Raw genomic sequence first — 25,114 nt, forward strand, 5'->3', positions numbered from 1 at the left:
GGCCCGCTTCCCGGAGCCCACGGGGAGCCGCTCGCTGGTCCTCCCGCCCCGGCTCCGGCTCCGGTCCGGATAAGACATTAATGCTCCGTGCGTGAGGCGAGGGGGCGTCTGGGCGCTTGGGTCGCCGCTTTCTCTCCAGGCTGCAGACGGTGGCAAGCCGACATGGGCTGCTTCTGCGCTGTTCCGGAAGAATTTTATTGCGAAGTTTTGCTCCTGGATGAATCCAAGTTAACCCTCACTACCCAGCAACAGGGCATCAAGGTAAGTGCGGCCGGGAAGCGTTCCGGGCGGGGTGTGTGTGTGGGGGGGGGCAGGCTGGCAGCCCGGAGGGCTCCCGGGTCCTCGGCTTTGTGTGCGGGGAGCCGGGAGGACCGGCTGTCCCTGAGCGCAGACCGAGGGAGGACGGACGTGTCCGGGTTGGTGAACTTCGAGGTCCTGGTAAAGTAAGTTTGACGTCCCAGAGGTTAGCGAACGCGCCCACTCCCGGCCGAGACTCGCCGCCCTGCAGCGGGGACAGCTGCCCACCACCCATTTCTTCCAGACGCATTTAGGCCCCTGGAAGCCCCCGGAGAGGCTCAGAATGGAATAAGACAGGTTGCACTCCACCCCGCCGTGGAAGGCATGATTCCTATAGGCCCTGTGGAGGGCCTTTTCTTTTCTTTCTTTTCTTCCCCTTCCCTTGATAGCGTTCCTGGGGAAGTCACCTAGCTCTCCGTGTCTCGGTGGGTGACGGGGTTCCTCGAGTTTGTCGCTAAGTAATGCATTAACATTTGCACTGAAAACAATAATTTTCCGTCCACCTCTCTGTTTCTCAAAGCACTCCGGAGTAACTGCGCTCCGGCTTGTAGTCATTCAAGGTGCAGTTCCTACTAACAACAGAGCCCAAACAAAAAGCCTGAGGAGCACCCCTACCCTGATCCACTTCCTTCATTCAGACGCCTGCTTAAGTTTATACCTGACAACCTGAGGCTGCGCCTGCGCGCTCGTTTTCCTTCCTCCCCACAGTTGTAACTGCAGCGGAGGACCGAATCCCGGGCTTTTTATTGTTTGGTTTTCCTTCCCCTTCAGTTTGAATCACTAAGGCATTTTTAGATAAGGGCAGCCTGGCCAGGCTGGTGAAAGAAAACCCCCACCCCCCTTTGATAGAGCTGGCTGGACTGGGAAACGCAAGGCCCGGATGCTAAGTGTCCCGGCCCAGTCCTGTCATTTCAGAATCTAATCCTAATGGTGATGTGGGGTGGGGGAGGGGGGGCAGGCGGGGGCGGTGGGGAGGAGGAAGCCCTGGGCATTTCCTGGTGCGAATCCACTTTTACATAACTTTACCCACACTAGGGTAGCTAGTTGTTCCTGGCTAGAAATCACAGGCATAACTGTGCCTGTTTTGGGTGTATAAGTATTGTAAGTTCACAGGTATGAGCCTTTTGTAGGAGAAACTGGGCAAAGTCAATCAAAGCTATACGATTGTGAACTCTTTCCTAATTAAGGTAGTTGCCTAAGATATTGTTATTTCCGCATTAACTATTAATAAGCAAAATCCAATCCGATTCTTATTTGGTGTGTTCTTATATGACCTATAACATAGACCCTTTTGGGAGACAATGTTCATTTGGTATTTTCAACTTTTATGTTCCCAAACACGCCCCTGGCCAGCTCAATGAGATCTGGGAAGGAACTTACAAGATGATGGAACATTCTATGGTGTACTATGTGAATAGAATAAAATGAAATTATAAACGTCCTGTTCTCGGTGATACATAGACTGCGGTGTGTGAGTGGAAACAATTAGAAAAATAAGTGATGATCCAATATTAAAACAACAAAGAGATCTTTCTGAAGGGCAAAAGTCTAAACTCATCTGGAGTCTAAAGTCATCTGTGGTATGAGCTTCCTATTTAATCATGAAAACCATACTCCTTTCAGCTGTGCAGTATGTACATTATTCTGTCAAGAGAGCAGGCAAGTCTTGGGATCAAATAGAAATGATTTTGTCAAAGAAACAGGAATCAAAAGTCCTGATCCATAATCATTTTTAATAACCCAAATGGTGCTTAACTTGTTTTACTAACAAGTTGAACATTGTGAAGTAATTCAAAGGCACCATCAACTTTATAATACTGTTATTCTGGCTGTATGCCATATAACTAAACAATAATTTAAACAGGCTTTGGTTGGAAGTAATCATTTCACACCAGCTTGGACTCTTTTGGTGTCACAAAAGCATGCTATGATTATTTTGAAGGCCATGTGTGTAACACAGATGTTGTCTGCTGAAGAACCATATTTTCTGTAACTGCCATGTTGCATGTGTTAATGCCTCTATACTTGTATGCACTAAACTAAAACATTATCAAGGATAGAAGGTAGGGAAAAAGGACCTCACATATAGATGATATTCAAATACATTTAATTATACATGTATTTTATTCTGTGTATACTTGACCTTTGATTAAAAACATTTTCCTAACTTTCTTGCATTATGATGTATAGGTACAGCTACTGTATATTATTGTAAATAGATAAATTAGTTTCTCCTTTAGTTCATGAGTGAAAAAGTAAACGATTTAAAGTTAATAGCCTATGGCTACTATTATGTGTTTTCTTTTGGGATGATTTTGGTTGTTACTAATTAAAAACAAAGATAATGCTATGTACTTTCTAAAGTAAGAGAGACCTTACACTGCTTTGAATGCAGAAAAGAAATGCTTACATCTTCAGATCTTAGAAAATGAGCAAATTTGGATGAAAAATTTCAGGAATTTCTAAGTATTGAGTCAGAAAAGTCAGACCTGCAGGCAGTATACCTGAAATTTAGTACGTTAAACTATTTCTAAAGTTTTAAACTTGAAAAAATGCACAGAAATTTAATTCTAGTTGAAGCTATTATACCAGGAAATTCACTTGTAAATGCTGAAAGGATAAGAAGAAAAACAATTGAAAATTGTGACAATTTTTATCAATGGTAGGCAAAAACTGACTTTGAACTTTATAACCTTATTACTGCAAACATGTTTTTGCATATATTTTGAATATTGTATTTTCATGAAACTATAATTACATATTGCTAGAAAATACTGATTTTTCACTTCATGTGCCTGATATATATATTTATTTATTGGCAGTCATGGGGCTTGAACTCTGGGCTTGGGTGCTGTCCCTGCACTCTTTTTTTTTTTTTTGGTGACTAAAATATTTTTTTTTATTTTATTTGTGAACATACTGAACAGAGGGGTTACAATTACATGGGCAGGATAATGCGTACATTTCTTACCAAGCATTGCAGCCTCCTCCTTTTGTTTACCCTTCACATCCCTTCCCAGCCTTCCCCCTCCCCCCCAATCCCAATCCTTCTCCTTCCCCCCCTTCCACCCCCTCCCCCCCAACGACTTTGTAAAGCTCTTTTTGGACATGACAACTTGTACTTCTCATTGTTGCAACAGGTCCACCTGTATCTTTAAACAACTGGTTTTTCCCCATCTCCTCCTCAAGTTATACTGCCATCAAATATAGTGAAAGCAAGGGTTATACTGTGGGGGAGGGACATACAAAGCAACAAAGAGATAATCTTATAAATGCATTAGAAACACATGCATGAAAGAAAAAAACATTAAAATACATATCTAAGGGTACATTTTCCTGACATCACATTATCTGACCTTTTCCGCTTGACTCATAGATATACTAGATATTGCAATTAAGGGAAACCATGGGACCTATGTTTCTTTTGTCCCTGCACTCTTTAGCTCAAGGCGAACACTATACTGTTTGAACCACAAGCCACTTCCAGTTTTTTAGTGGTTTGTTGGAGATAAGAGTCTCATGGACTTTCCTGCATGGGCTGGCTTTGAACCATTATTCTCAAATGTCAGCCTCCTGAGTAGCTAGGATTACAGGCGTGAGCCATGGGTACCTGGCTTCATTTTATTTTTTATATTCTTCTACTAACATGTAAAATATTTTCTGAAAATAGCAGTAAAAATAACTTAGGCAAGGGCTGGGAAGGTGGCTCGGGGATAGAGCGCTTGCCTTGCATGCATGAGGCCCTGGCTCGATTCTTCAGCACTACATAAGCAAAAAAGAAAAAAGCCAGAAGTGGCGCTGTGGCTCAAGTGCTAGCGCACTAGCCTTGAGCTGAAGAGCTGAGGGACAGTGCACAGGCCCAGAGTTTAGGCCCCACTACCAGACCCCCCCCCCAAAAAAAACTTAGGTAAGCAAAATCTTTCCTCTGAAATTAAGACAAAAGTATCACTTTTTATTTTTCTGAGTGTTTTTTAATATTTATTTTGAGATGACCCTCCTTATTTTTCTATTCTCAAAAGAAATAGAAACAGCCAACTTTGCATTAAAATCATTCACATATTTTATCCTCTAATAAAGAAAATTTTGCTAATTTCTAAATAGTTGCTGAAGAATTACTTAAAACTAACAAATTTGCTTGTAGTATTGATATAAAAATGCATTATGAGTTCCAAGCTTAATTGTGGTAAAAAATGTAGAAGTGAAGAGAGGCTAGGCAAAACATTTTTTTTATGTGTGCAATTTTGAAAAGTACTCCATGGATTTGTTATCACACATTAAAAAGCTAGTTATGAAGTAATTATCTAAAACTTAGGTAAAAGTTTTACATCAACTTTAGAAAAAAGAATCAATGTGTTGCCATTGAAATTATTTCAGCTTGATGATAATAACCACATACCTTATATGTTCAAATAAATATTATATAAATGTAAAATAACGTTTTATTGAGCAAACCGCAAAATAAACTATAGTATTTTTGTGTCAGTATTACATAGGTATTTGCATTCTTGCCTTGGATGGAGCTTCATTTGACAAGCAGGAAGTCTTTCCCCGCAGTTCATTGTTTGAGCCCTATCCAAGATTTGAAAAGACCAAGTTTATATAAGCTGCAAACTATTGGTAGTGTGTTGCGCTCTCACAATGGCCTTTAGCTGTTTGTTCTCTGCTGCTATCTCTATTGTTTATTCAACTTAAGAATTTCTGCTGTGGTTGGTCTCGATTTTTTTTGAGTAATGTTTGTTCTAGGACATTTTTGTTAGGCCTTTTGTAATTCTCTGAGCCAGAATAGAGATCTTTCTTTATGCTCTTTTAGGAACATAAACTTGGTGAGTCATACTACTTTTCTAGATTTTATTTGGCTAGCATAAAGGTTATCAGGGAAAAAAAGTCACAAGGTGTGATTATAAATTTAGGCCTCAGACTTGCTGTTGCAAATATGAGAGTCATGTTTTCACTCATCAAGCTTTTGGACCTTAGTAAACATAAAGGTTCTAGTTTTTTCTCTAGGTATGTCGGCTGAATTAATGAATTAATATGGCATTAAGATAGAATCTCCACTAACATTTTTAAGGGCTTTGAGATATGTTGTTCAGTTTACCCAGTCAAAACATACAATGTGTGCATTAGCAGTTAAATAATGTTACCTCCTAACCATCCCAAGGTTTGAGAATTACTGTGAGTCAGTTTTGATCCTTTGGTCAGTAATTTCCTAGTAAGCCAGAAAAATAATTACAAGGTGAGGTTTTAGACCATAGGCATCTCACTTGAAAAGAATTGTAATTTTCATTGCATTTGAATTGGCACAGAAGACATCTCAGAAGATTGAGGGGAAAGTGAAAAGCAGTAGCTTTTCATATATTAGACGTATATATGAATACCTGTGTCTTTTTGTATCAAACACATAACTTAGACTTAGAGACCTGAAGTAGGAGTAATGTGCAGTAGCATTTCTATTAATGGAAGTGGACCGATGGTCTTCATAGGTTAGAAAGTCAGATGTAACTGGCTGCACCAGCTTTCTAAAATTCGTATGTGACATCCCAGTTGAGGCTGCATAAATACCTCAGTATTTCATAAAGATTTTTTTCTTGAAAGGTTACTGAAATGACTTTTATTATCCATGACTTGAATATAATTTAAACACTAAGGGAGAAAGATTAGTTACCTGGAACAGCTGATGACTCCCTTTCTCCAGGGGCTTATAATGTTCTTGATTGATGATGAACCAGACTTTTTGTAGCCCAGTCATTATGTCTGTCTACTCTTTAATTCTATAAGGTTGAACTAAGTTTGAACTAAAGTCAAATGAATGCAATGTTTTCAGCATGAGTGGGATAAATAAGGTTAAATCTAAATTGAATGGGCAAAAGTCCAGACTAACTTCTGATTAGGCCTGTGGACATTGGTTTGGTTTGTTAAGATATTTACAAGATGAAAAAGTGATCCCTATCCCTGTGCCTGTTTCCAACCCCCCTCCCCCACACGTTTTGGAATGTGTCATGTTTTATCCCAGACCATAGGGCCAGGTAATTCTTTAATATGAGAGTCTTTCCTGTTTATCCATTCTGGTAGTGGCTCGTTCTGGTCTAGAGATAAAGTCCAAATGTCATTTTTTGTTTGGTTCAGCACCCTACCTGGTTTATCTATACCTATCTGCCAAAAGGACTTTCCCTCCTGCTTGCACAGCTGTGGAGTTTATCAAACATTCCAGATGCTCTTGAGCCTTGTTGTATCCTTTGTTTTTCCTTAAACACATATTCAGCTGAGCAGCTAGGAAGTAGAATTAAGTGCTCATCTATGTTTCATACACATCTTAGTTAAGGCACCTGCTACATTACAAAAATGCCAGAGTAAACTAATAGAATATTTTATTTTTATGAAAAATTTTGTTTTTCACTTTGAAGTATATTTGTCTACAGGCCTGTAGTAAACCTGGTTAGTCAGATCAGGTTGGTTGTATCTCTCCTGCTTCTCCTTTTGACTGCTTTGGCAGAGCTTTATCTCCAGCCTTTAAGCACAGGTAAAGCTTGTACATGTTGTTCCTGGTCAGCTTGCTTGGGGTTGTAATGACTAACTGCCTTTGCTTCTGCATCATGAGTTTGTCTCCAAGTTTCACATGTTAAGATTAAAAAGGCACCTGTTATCACATGTTGTAGTATAGACTAGGTGTGTGAGTTCAGGAACCAGTCAGTTTACTTTGTGACTCAAAAAGCTTGCAACTGCAATGTAGAGAGTTTGTACCCTTCTTGAAAATGTGCATGACATTCCTGTGCTCCCTGACCCATTTCCTGTTTTTTCTTTTCTTTTTTAGAGTGAAACAGCTATTTTTTCTTAATGTTGTCTATGTTAATTCCTTACTCTGTAACTAAACATTCTTGTAAGGAGATTCCCAAGGGCTAAATGGCTCCTTTGGAAAATGTCCTAATCATCACTGAAGACTTAAAAGGATACGCTGCTTTTCCAAACGTGAAACTTGTTTCCTAGTTGGGGAGACTGATATGTTAAGGAAAGTGTGGGAGTGCTAACCTGGAGTGCCAGTGATAGCTCACCCAGACAACAAATGGTCAGATGGGAAGGGAGGGTCAGCAGGGATGATTTTAGGGCTGGCTGTAGAACATGGTTTATTGTGCTAGAACTAGAGCTTGAACTCAGGACCTTGAGCTTTTGCTTGGCTTTTTTGCTCACAGTTGATGTCCTACCACTTTGATCCATTCCTCTACTTTTGACTTTTTGCTGTTTATTTGGTGCTAACAGTCTTTTGGATTTTTCTGCCTGGATTGACTTTGAACTTTGATCCTCAGATCTCAGCCTCCTGTGGAGCTAGGATTACAGGCTCAAGCCATTGGTGCCTGGTAGCATATTATTTAGAAAGGATACATTGTGAGCCTACCATAAACCACAGGTAGTGACTGAATTTCCAGTTTATTTATGTATTTATTTATTTTTTAAAATAATTATAGCATAAGACAAACTGTAGAAACACATGACAGAGGGCTTAAATTCTCCCTAGGACCTCATTCTGATCTCTGTCAGAGGCAAAGATCCACCTCACTGTTAAAGAATCAAAGAGAGAAGACTGAGTGGCAGGATAACACATCACAGCAGTGTGAAACAAAGGGGAGGTGGTGGGGCAGGGTGTGTATCTTCTTGTTGATTTCTACTTTTTGTCTTCTGTTTTTTTCAGTTTTGCTTTCTGTGTTCGGTAGGTACCAGTACAGGCATTGCATGTAATGGAAGTTGGGAGCAACAGGAGAGGAAAGGGGTAAAGAGTTCAAGGTTAGGCAGGACAAGTGGAATAGGTGTTATTTCTGTCCACTAATAGACTGTGATATAGACCGGAGAGGGATCATGTAAAAGTATTCTCATTGTTGGTCTGTCAGACTGGGGGCTTTGTGTCCTCCGATGCTAGTGTTCATCAAGTATGCAATGTTGACACCAACCAACCAACCAACTGAATTTCCAGTTTTGTGGGCATGGCTTTCCGGAAGGTGGTTGAAATTGTTTGCAATCTGTCTTTTACATGAGCAGTGATGTGACTGAAGTTCAGGTTCCTGAGCTAGCCCACAGGTGCCATTTGTGTATTTAAGTTGTTCGGATCCCACTATCAAAGTTTGAGAAGCAGTCTTGAGCCTCTGTTGTCTGTAGTGGTCCTTGTCAGAATTTTTTTTTTTTCTCCTCCGATCTCACGGCTCTTAGTGTGGCCTTCACACCCACTTGGCCTCCTTATTGGGCTGCTGTGTGGTCTCCTTTTATCATGTTCCAGCAGTGGATCCAGTAACATTGCCTCAACTCCTGCTGGAATGTGAAACCCCACATCTATAAGATGTGCACCACAATCTATCTCCTCAGTTTTGGCTTCCTTCTCATTACCTTCATTATGTGTATTTCTTATTGCTTCCTGGATACCACAGTAGATACCTAAGCCCCAGTCCTTATCCCTCTGCTCCTTCCAAACCTGCTACCCCTAGTTTAGTGGATGTTGGTGAATGATACCACACTCTCTGTTGATTAAAATGTTTTGGTCTCCTATGGAGATCCCATTGCAAGCTGCCTCAGTGTGAAGAAATTTATCAGCTAACCTGTCAGGGATTCCAGGGGCCAAGACAACACTCAGGGCAGGTACATGATGTCAAGGCCCTGCTTCTCCCATCTCTCCCTTTCTCTGCCATCATGGGAGTCACTGCAGTCTGCAGACTGTAGAGGATGGTCAGAGGGTTCTGAGACAAGATGACATTCATATATGGTAATGTGCTACATAGGAATATAGGTAGTCCTGCTTTCTCCAAAAGTCTTGCAGCAGACTTTTCTATGTGCCCTTTGGTCTGAATGATTGTTTTCGAGTCATCATGGTAACAAGATCATCCTTACATCAAGGATCCTTCTGGGAGTTGGGTAGGGCTGGAATCAGTTTCCCAATAGCCAGTGGCTGCTCTGGAGAGGAGCTGAATAAGGAGAGGAGTAGGGGATTGTGGGTGTTGTGGCCACCAACAGTATGCCTGCTTTCTCCTTTGGGCCAGGATCCTTAAATTTTCACATACTTTTAGCATCCCAAGCAAAATCTGAATTTATTTCCTCATTGCTATGGTCATTCTTCCAAACTTAACTAAGCCTGTCCTCCATATAGTAGTTTCTATGGTTTCCTGCCTACCTCTTCCTGGAAGTGGGGCTTAGTGGGGTGCAGAGGACAGGCTTTACCCATAGTTCATCTGGCTTTTAATCTCCCTTCCTTTGGTTAGCACTGTAAACACAGGCAAGTTAACTTTTTGAGTGTTTTTCCTTATTTGTAAAATTATGGTTAGTCTTTTCACCATATTTTGAGATGCTATACATGAAGCCTGTAGCTTTATGCCTTACAAGTGGCAATTGTATGGAAATCCTTGAGGAAGGGGACTAGATATTTCTTATGAGATTCCTTGTCATGCCCAGTTACTAAGAAATGGTAGACATCAAAGAATTAATGTTGACTGGCTAAATTAATTGGAATGAGAAAAATGACCTCTTTATGGACATATGCTAATGAATCTGAAGCATTCCTTTTTGCTTTTTCAGAACATATAACACACAAGTTTGACTCAACTGCTTATGCAGCTTGAGATATATAAATGATATACTAGGCAATTCACTCTTTTATAGTATACAATTCCATGGGTTTCCCATGTATTCAGAATTGAGACCAACACCACAATGAATTTTCAAACATTAACAGTCCACTCTGCATTTCCTTCTAACTCCTCACATCAGCCTCCTCCCCACATGATTTGCGTAGTCTGGATATTTCATGGTGGATTCATATAATATATGTTCTTTTGTGACCAGCTTTGACTTAGTATAATGTTTATAAGATTCATTTCATAATATAGCATACATTAATGCTTCATGTCTTTTTATAGCTGTATATTTAATACTCTATGGTATGGGTATAGTGTATTTATAATCAACTTTCATGAGTTGATGGACTTTTGGCTCATGCTTACATTTTGGTGATTTTAAATTCTAAATAATGTTATGAAGATTCATGTACAGATTTTTTTTTTTTTGGTCGGTCGTGGGGCTTGAACTCTGGGCTTGGGCACTATCCTTCAGCTCAAGGTGAGTGCTCTACCGCTTGAGCCACAGCACCACTTCCAGTTTTCTAATGGTTTATTGGCTATAAGAATCTCATGGACTTTCCTTGCCTGGGCTGTCTTTGAACTGTGATCCTCAGATCTCAGCCTCTTGAGAAGCTAGAATTACAGGCATGAGCCACCAGCGCCCGGCCATGTACAGATTTTTCTGCAGACATTTTCCCTAATTTGCTAAATTTCCCAGTTTCCTAATTTTCCAAATTCCTAATTGCATGTTTCTTTAGGATTGGAAATATAGCAGTTTATGGAGTGCCAAGTCATTTTCTATAATGGTTGTACCAGTTTACATTCTTACCAGCAATGAAATGGTTGCAATTTCTGAAAATTTTCTTTTTTTTTGGGTGGGGGGGCCAGGGGAGGGGGAAGGTCTGGTTGTGGGACCTGAACTCTGGGCCTGGGTGCTGTCCCTCAGCTCTTCAGCTCAAGGCTAGCACTCTACCCCTTGAGTGCTACCACAGCACCACTTCCGGCTTTTTTTCTTTTTGCTTATGTGGTGCTGGGGAATCGAACCCAGGGCCTCATGCATGCAAGGCAAGCGCTCTACCACTGAGCCACCTTCCCAGCCCCTGAACATTTTCATTCACAATTTTTTGTTTTTTGTCCGTTGTGGGACTTGAACTCTGGGCCTGGGTGCTGTCCCTGCTGCTCTTCAGCTCAAGGCAAGCGTGCTACCGCTTGAGCCGCAGCGCCACTTCTGGTTTTCTGGTAGTTTATTGGAGATAAGAGTCTCATGAATTTTCCTGCCTGGGCTGGCTTTGAACTGTGATCCTCAGATCTCAGCCTCCTCAGTAGCTAGGATTACAGGTGTGAGCCACCGGAGTCCAGCTCATTAACAATTTTTATAATCTTTTTTATTATGACCATCCTGTTGGGTGCAAAGTGGTATCTCACAGTTGTTTAGATTTGCATTTTACTGGTTGAGTATCTTTTCATGTGCTGATTGTCCATTTGTATAGAGAGATGTCCATTGAGATTCTCAGCCAAGTCAAAAAACTGGCTCATTCCTGTAATCCTAGCTACTCAGAAGGCTGAGATCTGAGGATCATGGTTTGAAGCCAGCCAGGACAGTAAAGTCCATGAAACTCTAATCTTTAATATACCACTCACAAAACTGGAAGTGGCACTGTGGCTCAAAGTGGTAGAATGCTAGACTTGAGCAAAAGAACAGAGGGACAGTACCCAGGCCCTGAGTTCAAGCCCCATGGCCAACAAAAAAAACAACAAAAACTGATTTATTGGTTTTTAAATTATTGAGTACAAGAATTTAAAAATATATTCCAGAGAGACACAGAAAGGGAGGAAGGGTGAACAAACACAGTTATGCTGTTCAGTATACATTATGTGGAAAATTACCGATATAATTTGTTGGCAGGAACAGGAGGAGGAATCTGGGGGAAGCAAAGGAAGGGTTAACATTGTACAAAAAAAAAAGAAATGTACTCATTACCTGATTTGTGAAAAAGTTATATTTAAAACATACCATAGATGAGTGTCTTATCAGGTATTTGAGTCACATGAATATTCAAATACAATTAACTTTTTTTTTTCTTTTTCTTCCTCCTCCTCCTCCTCTTCCAAGTCAGGGCCTGCACACTGTCCCTGAGCCTCTTGCTGCCCAAGGCTAGCACTCTACCACTTGAGCCACAGTGCCACTTCTGGCTTTTCTGAATAGTTTATTAGAGATAAGAGTCTCATGGGCTTTCCTGCCCAGGCTGGCTTTGAACTGTGATCCTCAGATCTCAGCCTCCTGAGTAGCTAGGATCACAGGCATGAACTACAGGTGCCTGGCTTAAATTTTTCTTAATTAAAAAAACCAAGATCAATTTTTGAGGAAGCCCAGTTTACTTATTTGTTTGTTTGTTGATGTTATATCAAAGCATGAAATTAATTCTTGTTCCCTTTCAGGGTCTTACAGTTAGATCTATTCTTTTTTTTTTTGGCGGGGGTCCAATTGTGGGGCCTGAACTCTGGGCCTGGGCGCTGTCCCTCTGCTCTTCAGCTCAAGGCTAGCGCTCTACCACTTGAGCCACAGCGCCACTTCTGGCTTTTTTCTTTTTTCTTATGTGGTTCTGAGGAATCAAACCCAGGACTTCATGTATGCAAGGTAAGCGCTCTACCACTGAGCCACCTTCCCAGCCCAGATCTATTCTTTATACTTTTGTATGAAGTTAATCAGTTGTCACAGAGCTGTTTATTCCCCATCTGATTGTCTGGCACCCAAGTAACAATAAATAAGAGGGTTTATTTCCAAACTCTCAATTCTATTCCATTGATCTACGAGGACTCTTACTATAGCTTGTTTATTTTCCCTATGTCCTTGTAAGGTAGGTTTGTATGTACTTTAGCAGAGGTAATATTCCTAGTTTAAAACAGTTAATATTTTTAGAAAAATGTCTGTAAACCTCTGAGTGACACTGTGTCTTCATGGACTGTTAATGTCATCAAGCACTTAAAAGAATGCCAAGCACATGGTGGTGGTCAGTAAATGTTTGGCAGAGGACTAATTGAAGGGTCATTTTAATCATTCTGATGCTATTGCTCTCATAACTTGAAACTGTGCCTGAATAAACTGTTTCTGTTTTAAAGCCTTGTATATTGCTATTTATTTATTCTTGGAAATCAATTATTGGATGATTTTAAAAAGGGCATTTGCCTGTGATTTTTGTTTTGGTCTTTTCTTTTTCGGTACTAGAGAGTGAACGCAGGATTTTGCACTTGCTAGGCAAGCGCTTTGCCACTGTGCTACATCCCATCCCCTTGTCTGTGTTTGTTTTATGAATAGTTTTGAGTTGGGAGTTTTGATAAACAAAGGGGTTAGGGAAGGTAAATGTGATTTATATGTGTATTTTTCATTTGTTACCTTGAAATAACCTGAGAAATTGTTAGAGATTTGTTCTGAGAAAGGTGATATGTGCTGTTGGTGTTTTTTCTCCCCTAGGGAAATAATGTCAATGGCTAGAAAACTACTTCTCAACACACACACAGCCTCCCCCATCAATTTGAACTCTTATCTTCAGGGATTTCTAGTAGGATTGCAGGTTAAAACCTAGGGAACAGACAGAGCTTTGTGGAATTGGACTAAAATTCCTGTGACTGGGGGGAAGGGTAACTGTAGCAAATCTTTGTGGTATTGAAACTGGCATAATACAAGCTTTACAGTCTTGTCTGGATTGCACATTTTTAAAGTCCATAGTTATCCAAAGATGTGAAAAATCCCAGCAGCTGTACAGGCCACTGAAGCTCTGTTTATGAAGAGTATCTCAACCATCTAGAATCTGAATAGAGACATAGCATCACAAAAATCTTTTATCCATCTGTTTCTGCTGCCATTGCTTTTTTTTTTCTTCTGTATGCCATTCATTCTTTTGCCCAGCAAACATGTGCATGGTCTCTTATGCTCAGTTAATCCAGCCCAGTGAAACTCCCTGAAAAGACAGCAGAATGCCGGGTTGAGGTTATGGAAAAGGGGACATAAATTACACTTGATTGGATTTCACTTAGAAAATTAGATTCCAGTCATCTAATCCTTTCCTCATATCCTACAAGTGAGGGACTGGACCCAGTATGTGAGCCTAGACCCTGTTTCTGGTCTCCCCATCTGCCTACTTCTTTATTGACTGCTCACTCATGCTTATTTTCTTTTCTCCATGGAAGGAAGTACTGAGAGCTGATTGTAGCAACTGATGTCAGAATTTATTGAAAATTGCTTAGGTTCACCACTAGTTCCAAGTGTTCCTGTATTCCTAACCTCTTCTGCCACCTCTCTAAAATTAAGTCTGCCTAGGTCCATTGTCTGTCTTGATAACTGTGACGTCTTGGCATTTGGATTTATGGTTAGGACTTTCTGGGTTAAGTCTTTTCTTTCCTTCATTTAAATTTTCATACGAGATTATGTGGGGCTTCTTTTCAGAATAATAGTTATTGCATGGCATTCTGTTTTTTGGGTTTTGAAAGTGCTTATTTATTTAAAAGATCTAGAATAATTTATTTAAAGGCATGGTTTTAGAGCTTTATTTTGTAATGATTTTTACCTTGAGTGTATATAGCTTCAGGACAACTATCTCTCCAGGAAAGAAAATTAAAAACTGATTAGTGAACCTTTTTATTGCCTGCAGGAGGGTACAGAGCAGAGTGAGAAAGGTGAAATTACTCTTCATTGAAGACTCAGATGGGCCAATCATCAAGAGGCTAATAGATCTTTCCCCCGATAGCTATTATTTGGATTATTTCAGATTATTTTGTGCTTTTGCTGCTGCTTACAAGAGAACTTGGAGGATATGTAAAATTTTCATAATTCCTACAGGGGCCTTCTTTTATCTTTCAGACACTGTTTTGACCTCATGTTCTGCTGCAGTTTTGAAGACGAATAGGGTTTAAGTGTGAGGGTACCAGTGCTGTGTGTCTGTAATTGTAGACACAGATTTGCATAAGAGTTTATCTAGAGTTTGTTGTGAACCCAGGGTTGTCGGGATTTCTGGTGAGGATAATGAAGTTGAAAGACGCTTATTCCATAGGAAATTTAATCTGTAGATGGAGAGACAACATTCACTTAAAAAACAGCAGAATATGGGCTGGGAATGTGTCTTAGTGGTAGAGTACTTGACTAGCATGCATGAAGCCCTGGGTTTGATTTCTCAGTACCACATGAACAGAAAAAGCCAAAAGTGGCACTGTGGCTCAAGTGGTAGAGTGCTAGCCTTGAGCAAAAGAAGCTCAGGGACAGTGCCCAAACCCAAGTTCAAGCTCCAGAACTGACAAAAAAATCAGAATGTTTACTATGTGGCAGAGATTTTCATATACATAGAAATTTTGATAAAAAATTACTTATATTTATATGCCAGCATGAAATTAATAAAAAATAGTGGGACTATAAGTTCATAGTGCCTTATCCGAAACTCTTGAGACCAAGTGTTTGCAAAACTCAAACCTTTTCAGATTCTAGTATAGAATTATGGAATATATATGTCAACCTATCCAGTCAGATTTGGGATGGTATATCTTCTAAACCCAAAATATTAATATTCTGAAACTTAACATTTGGATATTTACAATAAATAGGGTAGATACTAATAAGCTTAGAAGCAATTTATAACCATCTTGTACTTATATTAGTTACTTATTGCTTTGTAGAAAATCAGAAAAAAGATTTCAGTGTACCATTTAATAGGTTAGGAATCTAGAAGCACTTTAGCTATATGATTTAGTTCAAGGTTTCTGATGAAGCTATTACCCAAGTTATGCCTGAAGTGTTTTCATTTGGAGATGGTGGATCTGCTTCCAGGCTCATTTGTGTGGACAGTCACAGGCCTTCTAGCCTTCACACACCCAGAGGCAACAGTTACCAACCACAGTGTCATGGAAACACAGTATTGATATAAGCATGATGGCTATCCCAAAAAACAGTGACAAAGGAAATCAGATCCTAAACTGATAGCTGATCAGTGTGACCTTAGGTCACAAATTTCCTATGTGAAAGGGGGTGAAGAAACTTGGAGTTGCTTATATATTTTCAGGTTAAACAAACAAACAAACAACTTTGAGGGGGTCATGTGACAGGGCACCCTGGTGGACAGAACCAGTTCAGGAGTTCTCTTGAGGGAAGCTGAGTGAAATGGGGAGGGGGGGGGAAAGCAGCAGCTTCACCAATAAGTTCCCTTGGAGGTTTTTTTAGTCCCCTTAGTGAGATCAGTGTCAGAAATGAAAACAGAAGATGGCAAAGTAGAAAATATTATCTCTTCTATGTTGGAGAATCTGTTTCAGGAAAGGTAAACCTACCCTTTAAGCCAGCTGGAAAGAAGCTAGAACACCAAGAAATTAGAATTGAATTTGTAGGTCAAATTGAACTCATGAATTTGGAAGAACTAGCCCTTTCTGGAGAGCTGAATCAGAGAAGTTGTGATTTTGAATTTATGCAAGTTGAAAAGCCATATGAGTCTTACATTGGTGCCAGTATCCACTTGAGGTATTTTCTTAAGGTGACAATAATGAGGAGACTGACAGATATGGTGAAAGAGTATGATCTTACTGTTCACCAGCTTGCCACCTATCCTGATGTTAACAACTTCATTAAAATGGAAGTGGGTATTAAAGGTTCTCTACATATAAAGTTTGAATATAATAAATCAAAGTATCATTTAAAGGATGTGATTGTTGGAAAAATTTACTTCCTATTAGTAAGAATAAAAATATAGCACATGGAATTACAACTAATCAAAAAAGAGATCACAGGGGTTGGGAAGGTGGTTCAGTGGTAGAGCGCTTGCCTTGCATGCCTGAGGCCTGGGTTCGATTCCTCAGCACCACATAAGCAAAAAAAAAAGCTGGAAGTGGTGCTGTGGCTCAAGTGGTAGAGCACTAGCCTTGAGGTGAAGAGCTGAGGGACAGTTGCCCAGGCCCAGAGTTCAGGCCCATGACCGGAACCAAAAAAAAAAAAAAAAAAGAAGAGATCACAGGAATAGGACTCAGTACCACTACAGAAACAGTTGCCAAATATGAAATAATGGATGGTGCACCAGTTAAAGGTGAATCAATTCCAATAAGATTGTTTTTAACGGGGTATGACCCAACTCAAACAATGAGAGATGTGAATAAAAAATTTTCAGTAAGGTATTTTTTGAGCCTAGTGCTTGTTGATGAGGAAGACAGAAGGTACTTCTAGAAGCAGGAGATTATTTTATGGAGAAAAGCTCCTGAAAAAACCGAGGAAACAGAGAACAAACTTTCACCAGCGATTTGAATTTCTAGAATCACAGACATTTGCTGAACAGCCTGAAATGTGAGCTGAATAGGAGGAAACAAGAACAACAAAAAGCTGTAACCTTTAAGTTGAGCAGGTTCAAGATGGTTGCAGCTTGTAGCAGGAAAAAGGCCAAAATTCCACATATAATAGTCTTTCTTTTATCTTACAATGCTTCATTTATTATATAGTATAACTAAATGTTTTTCATGTATTATATACCTTTTAAAAAGTGCTTTGAAACACTGGAGATTTCTTAAGCTGCCTTTTTTTTTTTTTTACTGCATACTGATAAGCACTCAGATATGTGTCAGCATAGACATTTAAGGATTTCCATGTGAGCAGGCTGATATTTGTAAATTTTGCTTTCTTTCTGAATAATGTTGATTTTAATGCCTCCTTTTTCATACTAATAATTACCTCTTATTCTCTTCATGCAAAAAATTAACATTTGTGTGTTCAAATACAATTAGAAAATCTGAATAGCCCTTACAGTTTACAGTTTTAAAACATGCCTTCCAATACTTGAGAATTGTATTTTTACATATGCATTTCAGAAATGTATATGGGATGTGTCACTGTAGATATTTTTGGGCCTACCATTTCATGGCATCTTGCATTTTATCTTTCCAGAGTCTTCTGCAATATGACTATTAAATTTTTTTTTGTGACATGTCATTGTGGCACTCTTTGCCCCCATATTAAGTAGCAATTCTGCTACTCTCCAGCAGTACCACAGTTGTTGCGATGTAGAGGTGATATATGTTGGCATATTAGAACTTACTAAAACGATGTAAATTTTTCCATAAATTCTTTGAAACGTATATTTTTTAATTTAAGGAATATTTTTGCCATGTGTATGCAAATACCATTTTCTTGATTTTATAGACATATTCACTTTTCAGCAGAAAATCAGGGTTGGTGGACTCAGAAGGTCCTGTGATAACATGTATAGTTATCTAGACTTGGACAATTTTATGTATGTTATGTGGATCTTTGGCTAGTTCAAAGTCATTTAAACTTCACCCTATACCTATTTTTCTTAAACACCAAATTCAATATCTATAGAAAAGATTGCAATCATCTGTTCAAATGCATGGGGTCTGGTGGCAAATACACTACATGTGGACTTTGGGAACCAAAACAAGACCTGCTATGTGAAAACTTCTTTCACTTAATAAAGTTCATTGGTTTTTGTACCAATATTTTTTAATATACTTCAATGCAAGTTGTTGGTTAACGTTACCTTATGAGTAAACTAATGCAAATTACATTTCTTGAAGCCTAATTTACTAGTATGGCACTTTGATAAGTCAGTAACCAACTTCTTTACTGGCCAGAGGTTCCATGTACCATGTGCTGGAGCATCTGTAAATGGTAATGTTATCTTTCATGTAAGTGCCTGTTCAGTTTCAAAATTTTAAAATGCCAAATATTTTCATGGTCACTTGCATGTAGTAATCTAGAAAATATTCAAGATTTTGAAAACCAATTGTATTTAACCAACCTCAAATTGTGCAACCATGATGTATAATAAAGAATTTGAAACAGAAAAAAAAAACTTTGAATATTCATCCTACTAGAAAATGTGGTCATTTCCCCATTCAAAGAGAGAAAGTAAAGTTACCTGACTTTTAAGTATCATATTAAATATTGGGTTAGTTGTGTTTAAGAGTAAACATGAGCACTCACTCCCCTAGGAACCCTTAATTTTTAAAAAAGGTTATTTTCAAAAGAGCAGTATTTTTTTCATACTGAAATGACATTTTCTGAATATATAAAAATCAGTGCTTGCCTTGCACTCTTTTTTTTTTTTGGGTCCGGTCATGGGGCCTGAACTCTGGGCCTGGGCACTGTCCCTCAGCTCTTCAGCTCAAGGCTAGCGCTCTACCACTTGAGCCACAGTGCCACTTCCGGCTTTTTTCTTTTTACTTATGTGGTGCTGAGGAATGGAACCCAAGGCCTCAGGCATGCAAGGCAAGCACTCTACCACTGAGCCACCTTCCCAACCCCTGAATATATAAAAATCAAAGCTACTGAAACAGGTGCACATTCTCAACTACCTGCACCTTGCATTACTGAAAAAAAGTTTAAGGGGAAAGTTTTATTATAAATCAATTTGTTTTTACAATATTTCCCATCTGGCATCATAGAAAACTTGATACGGATACAGGGATTAGTTCCTGGGGAGTGGTGATGATTTTATGTGACAGATTCATATGGTTTTCAGAGCCTTCCATGAGGTTTTCTCATGCTCTTCACTTTAGTAATTATTGACTTGGCTGCTATGGGCTTTCTGAAGACCAGAACACAAGGCAACTGAGCTTTGGTCTTCCTAGTATGTTTTTATACCTTCTTGAAGGGTTATTTTTACACCTTATGCCTGAGGTTGAGGTAACAAAGTGATGACAAAATATACTGTTCCCTCCCACACATATCCAACAAAATTTCCTTCTCTGAGTGGAATCTATGGCTTATGAGCTATGGATTTAGCTTATGAGCTAAATTCTAGTTTTCTGAACATTCTCAACCAAAAAACCATGAGCAACAGTCGCTTAGGAGGTTGGTGGTTAGCTCAGTGGTAAAGCATTTACTTAGGACTTATGAGGCCCTGGATTTTATGTCCAGCACAATACACACATTACTTAGACTACCTGCCTGGTTCATTTCAAAGCTCTGCTGCATGATTACTAAGGTATCTTAGACTCCCCACTAAGACAATTGGGTAGGAATGTAGCCTATCCACACGTGTATCTATTACCATAGGATTCTGGTATTTTTAGATGTGTTAGTGCATGCAAGGATAAGGTTTAAAATTTTTTCCATAGTAAAAGCTAGTTTCCTCTTATGTGGGAAATTGTATAAAGGGTGATGAGAAGGATTTCTGGGAGCCAGGATAGTAACTATGTTAAATGCAGCTTGACAGCAAGTATTTAACCTTGAAAGCTTCCATCTAGATAATGGAGGGGGGCCTAGTTTTCTAGCTTGGAGACTGTGTCAGTGGTTAATCTAGTCTGAGCCACATACATTCCCGAGCCTCCATGAGATAGGTTTTTGTTTGTTTTTTGATGCCAGTCCTGGAGCTTGAACTCAGAGCCTGGGTACTGTTCCTAAAATTTTTTTGCTCAAGGCTAGTGTTCTATTTCTGTTCTCCACCCGCCCCCCCCTCCAGGGAGTGGTGGTGGTGGTAGTTTTGTGTGTGTGTGTGTGTGTGTGTGTGTGTGTGGTTAATTGGGAGTTAAGAGTCTCACACTTTCCTGCCTACGCTGTCTTTGAACTGTGATCCTTAGGTCTCAGCCTCCTGAGTAGCTAGGATTACAGCCATGAGTCAGTGGTGCCTGGTGATGGTGTCTTTTTTTTTTTCTTTTCAATTTCACATATGGAATGGATAAATAAGACACAGAAAGGCATTTTGGGATTATTAGTTTGGGAAGGAAAGGGAAGGAAAGTGAAGCTATTTTTATTTTTTTTGATTACTCTATTTTGTCTTTATTATTTTGTTAGGAAGAAATATAGTATAAGACTATAATGTAATCTTCCTACAAATTGACTGGGCATGGCTAGATAAGCTTGCAATCCTGGCTACTCAGGAGGTGGAAACAGAATTATGAGTTTAGGTTAAGCCTAGGCAGAGTTAAATAGACCCTATCTCATAAACAACAAAAGGACTGAAGGCATAGCACAAATTGGCAGATTTTAATCCCTAGTACAAAATAAATAAATAAAAGCAAAGAGAAGTTGCCCACAAAGAAGAGTGAGGCAGTTAGTGGAAGTTCTAACAACTTGGTAGGCATCTAGTCAATCTGCATCTCCTGTGGTGTCTGATACTCCATAGTGTTCAGTAAATGTCAGTATCTTCCTTTCCTGACACTAGGGGCGGGAAAGAAACATGCATGGAATCCTAAGAAAGCAGCTAAATTTACAAACATGATCTCTGATGGAGAAAAGACATGAGGGTCTCACCAAGTAGGTCTTGAATGTGGCTTTTAAGAACATACAAAAGAGGAAGGTTTATCCCAGGGGACTCATGGGACAGTGAAGAGGCAAAGGGGAATTGGTTTCTTTCTGTTGGTGTTATGAGGGAAGGGAAGGACTGGAGATCTACCTAGAGGCTGTAAGACAGGGTGAGCAATAGGTGATAGCAGAGAAGAGTCTTACTGGAATTTTAGGGCATTAGGCTGGCAGTTGCTGTCAGCACATTGACCTGGAGCTTGGGGTAACCAGGATCTGTGGTAGGTGAGAGCTGGGGTAACACAGTGGTAGGGGATAGATAGAATACAGTGAGAAGGTCTTAGATCATCATTCCTTGAAAAAAAATAATTGTGAGAGCCTTTCAGCTGCCAAGCACTATGTTGGAGCCTGGATGTAGTTGTGAAGCAATATAACCCAGTCCTTGCCAGTGTGGAGTGCCAACTTTAGTGGGGGATCAGGACAGTGATACATGGGTCTGGGAGGAAATGGTGGTGGTGACATTAATGTATGCAGCATGGAATCTGATGGAGTACAGTGTTCTCCAGGAAGTAGAATACAGGCTGAATGGTGGTGACAGGGCGGGCGGCAGAGGTTCCAGGCAAAGAGAGCTGCCTGTGTAAGTAGCCTAGAGCAGATAAAAAAGGAGCATTAGATGGTGGGAGTGAAGTTGGGGAGGGAGCAGGTGTTATCATGATCAGAAGAGGGGCAGGCATTGACAGGAGGGGGGCAGGCTTTGATGGGAAGATTGGTGTCAAATAGGTGGATTGGTTTGGGTAAGAGTGATGGATTCCAGATTCAGTTTCTGTTTATTGCCTGCTTCTTGCTTCTGTCCTCACATCTCTGTAACTGTCTGCCCACTACAGTCTCCCATCTACACACTAATGCTTCTTATGAAGGGGAGCTAATTTGCCTAGTTATAACTCTGCCTGCAGCTGGGGATTGTTTAATGTGACCTACCTGAGATAAAGTTGCAACAGTTTTATTTAGATGGGCTTTTGACAGGGTGTTCATGTTTAGAGCAATGTGCCCGCAGACATGTCCTCAAACAAAACTGTTTTGGACAATTTCTTTATGCATGAAAAGCTTTAGGTTTAAAATTATTTAAATAGAGATTTCTTGAGAGACAAAAGTTTACTAATCTTAAATTCTCTGAGTACCAAAGTTTAAGATCCTTGAGATTGTCAGAGCGAAGTTTGTTCCTGTTATACAGAGTTTATCTTTGCCACAAGGCCTTGGTACTTACTGTTCCTTCTGCCTACCACTCTCTTCCCTCCAAAAAATTGGCTTACTCTTACCTCCTCAAATTTTTGTTTGAACATTTCCTTTACTGAGGTCTTCCCTGATGGCCCTTGCACATTGGACATGCAGTACGTATTAAATGAAGAACACCTCATTCTTTTTTGGGAGAAGGGGCAAATACTGGGGTTTGAACTCAAGACTTCATGTTGGTTACACTGGTGTTCATTTCCAATTCGGAATAAATATCTTTTTTTAACTCTTGTTTCTCTGATCAGCTCTAATCAAGGTATTACCTGTTTTAATTTTTTGATTTTTTTGGTTGTGGGGCTTGAACTCTGGGCCTGGGCACTATCCCTCAGCTCTTCAGCTCATGACAAACACTCTACCACTTGAGCCACAGTGCCACTTCTGGTTGTCTGTTGGTTAATTGGAGATAAGAGTCTCTTGGACTTTCCTGCCTAGGCTGGCTTTGAACTGCAATCCTCAGATCTCAGCCTCCTGAGTAGCTAGAATTATAAGCTAGGATTCATCTGTGCCTGGCTTTATTTATTTATTTATTTATTTTTGATTAAGGTGAAGCTTCCACAAGCTTCTGTCTTGTAGAAAACATCCTGACTATGAGTGAAAGGTCTCTTAAAGCCCATCTTTCGAAGAGTCTGTGAACTTCCATTAACAATTTTATTTTGTTTTAGACACATTTGTTTGTTTATATATACGTACAGGCAGTTAAACTGACTTCTTAATTTATAGCATACTATAATTGGGTCTAAAGTAAAAGAAAGAAAATCCAAATTCTTTTTGAGGAGGCAAGTACTGGGATTAGATCTCAAGGGTGTTGCTTGACACTTGCTTGACACTCTATTGCCTGAGCCATACCTCCATATTTTTGCTCTAGTTACTATTTTTTTTTTGCTTTTTTTTTCTTTTTGCTTATGTGGTGCTGAGGAATCGAACCCAGGGCCTCTGGCATGCAATGCAAGCACTTTACCACTGAGCCACCTTCCCAGCCTAGTTACTATTTTTTATTTTTAAATAAGGTCTTGCTTTTCCTAGACTAGCCCAAACCATGCTCCTCCTATTTGTACTTCCCACCTTAGCTAGAATGCCAGGCATTTACTACCATGCCAAGCTTTTTCTGTTAAGATGGGATCTGGAAAACTTTGTACTCAAGTTGGTCTGGAACCTTGATCCTCTCAATCTCAGCCACTTAGTAGCTAGGATTATAGGTATGAGATATAATGCCCAGCTTAAATTCAAGTTCTAAAGAGGCATTTATTATGAGAGTATTTATTATGAGGCCAGTAACTCTCCCCTTTCATTAACTGCTGTGGAGAGAGACTGGATTTTCCTTATGTTTCTTCATGTTGCAAAATGTTTTTTTTTTTAACTAATGAATGATTGTTACTACACAAAGAGTGGGTTGGATTAAGTAATCATGAAGGCCCACTGTTCATTTTGAAAGTTCTATGATCCTGTTCTTGTCAAATCTTCTACTTTGCCAGTCTGTTCTACGAGTCACTATAGGAATGTACTGGTGTCACTTCTGACCCCATAGGCTTAGCATGGAAATAATGTAATTGTCTCCAGCCTGTGTATGCTTTCCTTTTTTTGTGGTACTAGGGTTGGAACATGGGGCTTTCTAGGCAGGTATTCTACTACTTGAGCTATGCCCCACCTCTTTTTTGCTTTCATTTTAAAAAACATAATCTCATGTTTATGTCTAGGCCAGCCTGGTCCACAGTCTTCCTATTATGTTGGGATGATAGGTACATACCACTACATTAGCTTTTTGTATTGGGAAAAAGTCCCATTTACTGGGATTGGCTGGCCTGGAACCTTGATCCTCCTGATTTTCTTGTCCTGAGTGCTAGAATTCACAATGTGAATCAGTGTGCCCAGATATAGAGGCTATTCTTTAAATCTCTAGATTCATGGGGCCAAATGTTTTCTAGATAGGCTGCAGTATAGTTAATGGATAGGTTACTGAGGTAGGGAAGCTGTGGTCAGTTCCTGGTTCTACCACTTGCTAACCATGTGACTGAGAGAATTCACTTAAACCCTACTCCTTTACTCCTTCATATGGAAATAGGAAATAAGGATCATTCCTTCCAGATAGGTTGTTATGTAGATTAACTGAAAATGCCTCCTCTAGCTGTTATCAGTATATTTATACTCCCAGACTTTATTATATATAAAATATCCTTGTCAATTTGTTTAAAAGAATATGAAGTTTTGTTTACACTTTCTGATTCATGTTGAGGTTGAGTATTTTTCATTATTTGTTTGCTATTTGTATTTTTACTGAATTCTCTTTTAAAAAGATGTCTCAAATTACTTCATTAAAGGTTTTTTTTTCTCTACATTTATATTCAAGCTTGTTGTTGTTGATGTTGTTGTTGTTGGTTGTGGGGCTTGAACTCTGGGCCTGGGCACTGTTCCTCAGCTTTTCAGCCCAAGGTTAGCATTCTACCACTTGAGCCATAGCGCCACTTCCAGTTTTCTGGTGATTTATTGGAGATAAGAGTCTTATGGACTTTCCTGCCAGGGCTAGCTTTGAACCTCGAACCTCAGATCTCAGCCTCCTGAGTAGCTAGGATTACAGACCTGAGCCACCAGTGCCTGGCCTATTCAAGCTCGTTTTATGTGCATTTGTTACCCTTGTACTAGGACTTCAACTCAGGGCCAGGCTTTCTCACTTTGTGTGTGTGTGTGTGTGTGTGTGTGTGTGTGTGTGTGTGTGTGTGTGTGT

General features: G+C 39.7%; 2 protein-coding genes across 3 annotated transcripts in view; both read left to right on the forward strand.

Annotated features, from left to right (window-relative positions):
• Position 1: 1 nt before the first annotated feature.
• The window catches only part of Epb41l4a (erythrocyte membrane protein band 4.1 like 4A), a 227,802-nt gene continuing 202,689 nt past the window's right edge, over positions 2 to 25,114 (forward strand). Inside the window, exon 1 of one of the 2 annotated variants that reach the window (XM_013020442.1) lies at positions 2 to 261. In XM_013020442.1, coding sequence (XP_012875896.1) covers positions 163 to 261 — 99 coding nt within the window. In that variant the 5' untranslated portion in view covers positions 2 to 162. The remainder of the gene's footprint in view (positions 262 to 25,114) is intronic. The other variant, XM_013020443.1, reaches the window with a different exon arrangement.
• LOC105988604 (vacuolar protein sorting-associated protein 26A-like) lies at positions 7,195 to 17,111 on the forward strand. Its single transcript, XM_013020276.1, is given in 5 exon segments — positions 7,195 to 7,260; positions 7,979 to 8,070; positions 16,099 to 16,665; positions 16,884 to 16,939; positions 17,083 to 17,111. Coding segments are annotated over 5 exon segments (810 nt in total).

The sequence above is a fragment of the Dipodomys ordii genome, unplaced genomic scaffold (genome assembly GCF_000151885.1).
Source record: "Dipodomys ordii isolate 6190 unplaced genomic scaffold, Dord_2.0 Scaffold50, whole genome shotgun sequence".
NCBI classification, from domain to species: Eukaryota; Metazoa; Chordata; class Mammalia; order Rodentia; family Heteromyidae; genus Dipodomys; species Dipodomys ordii.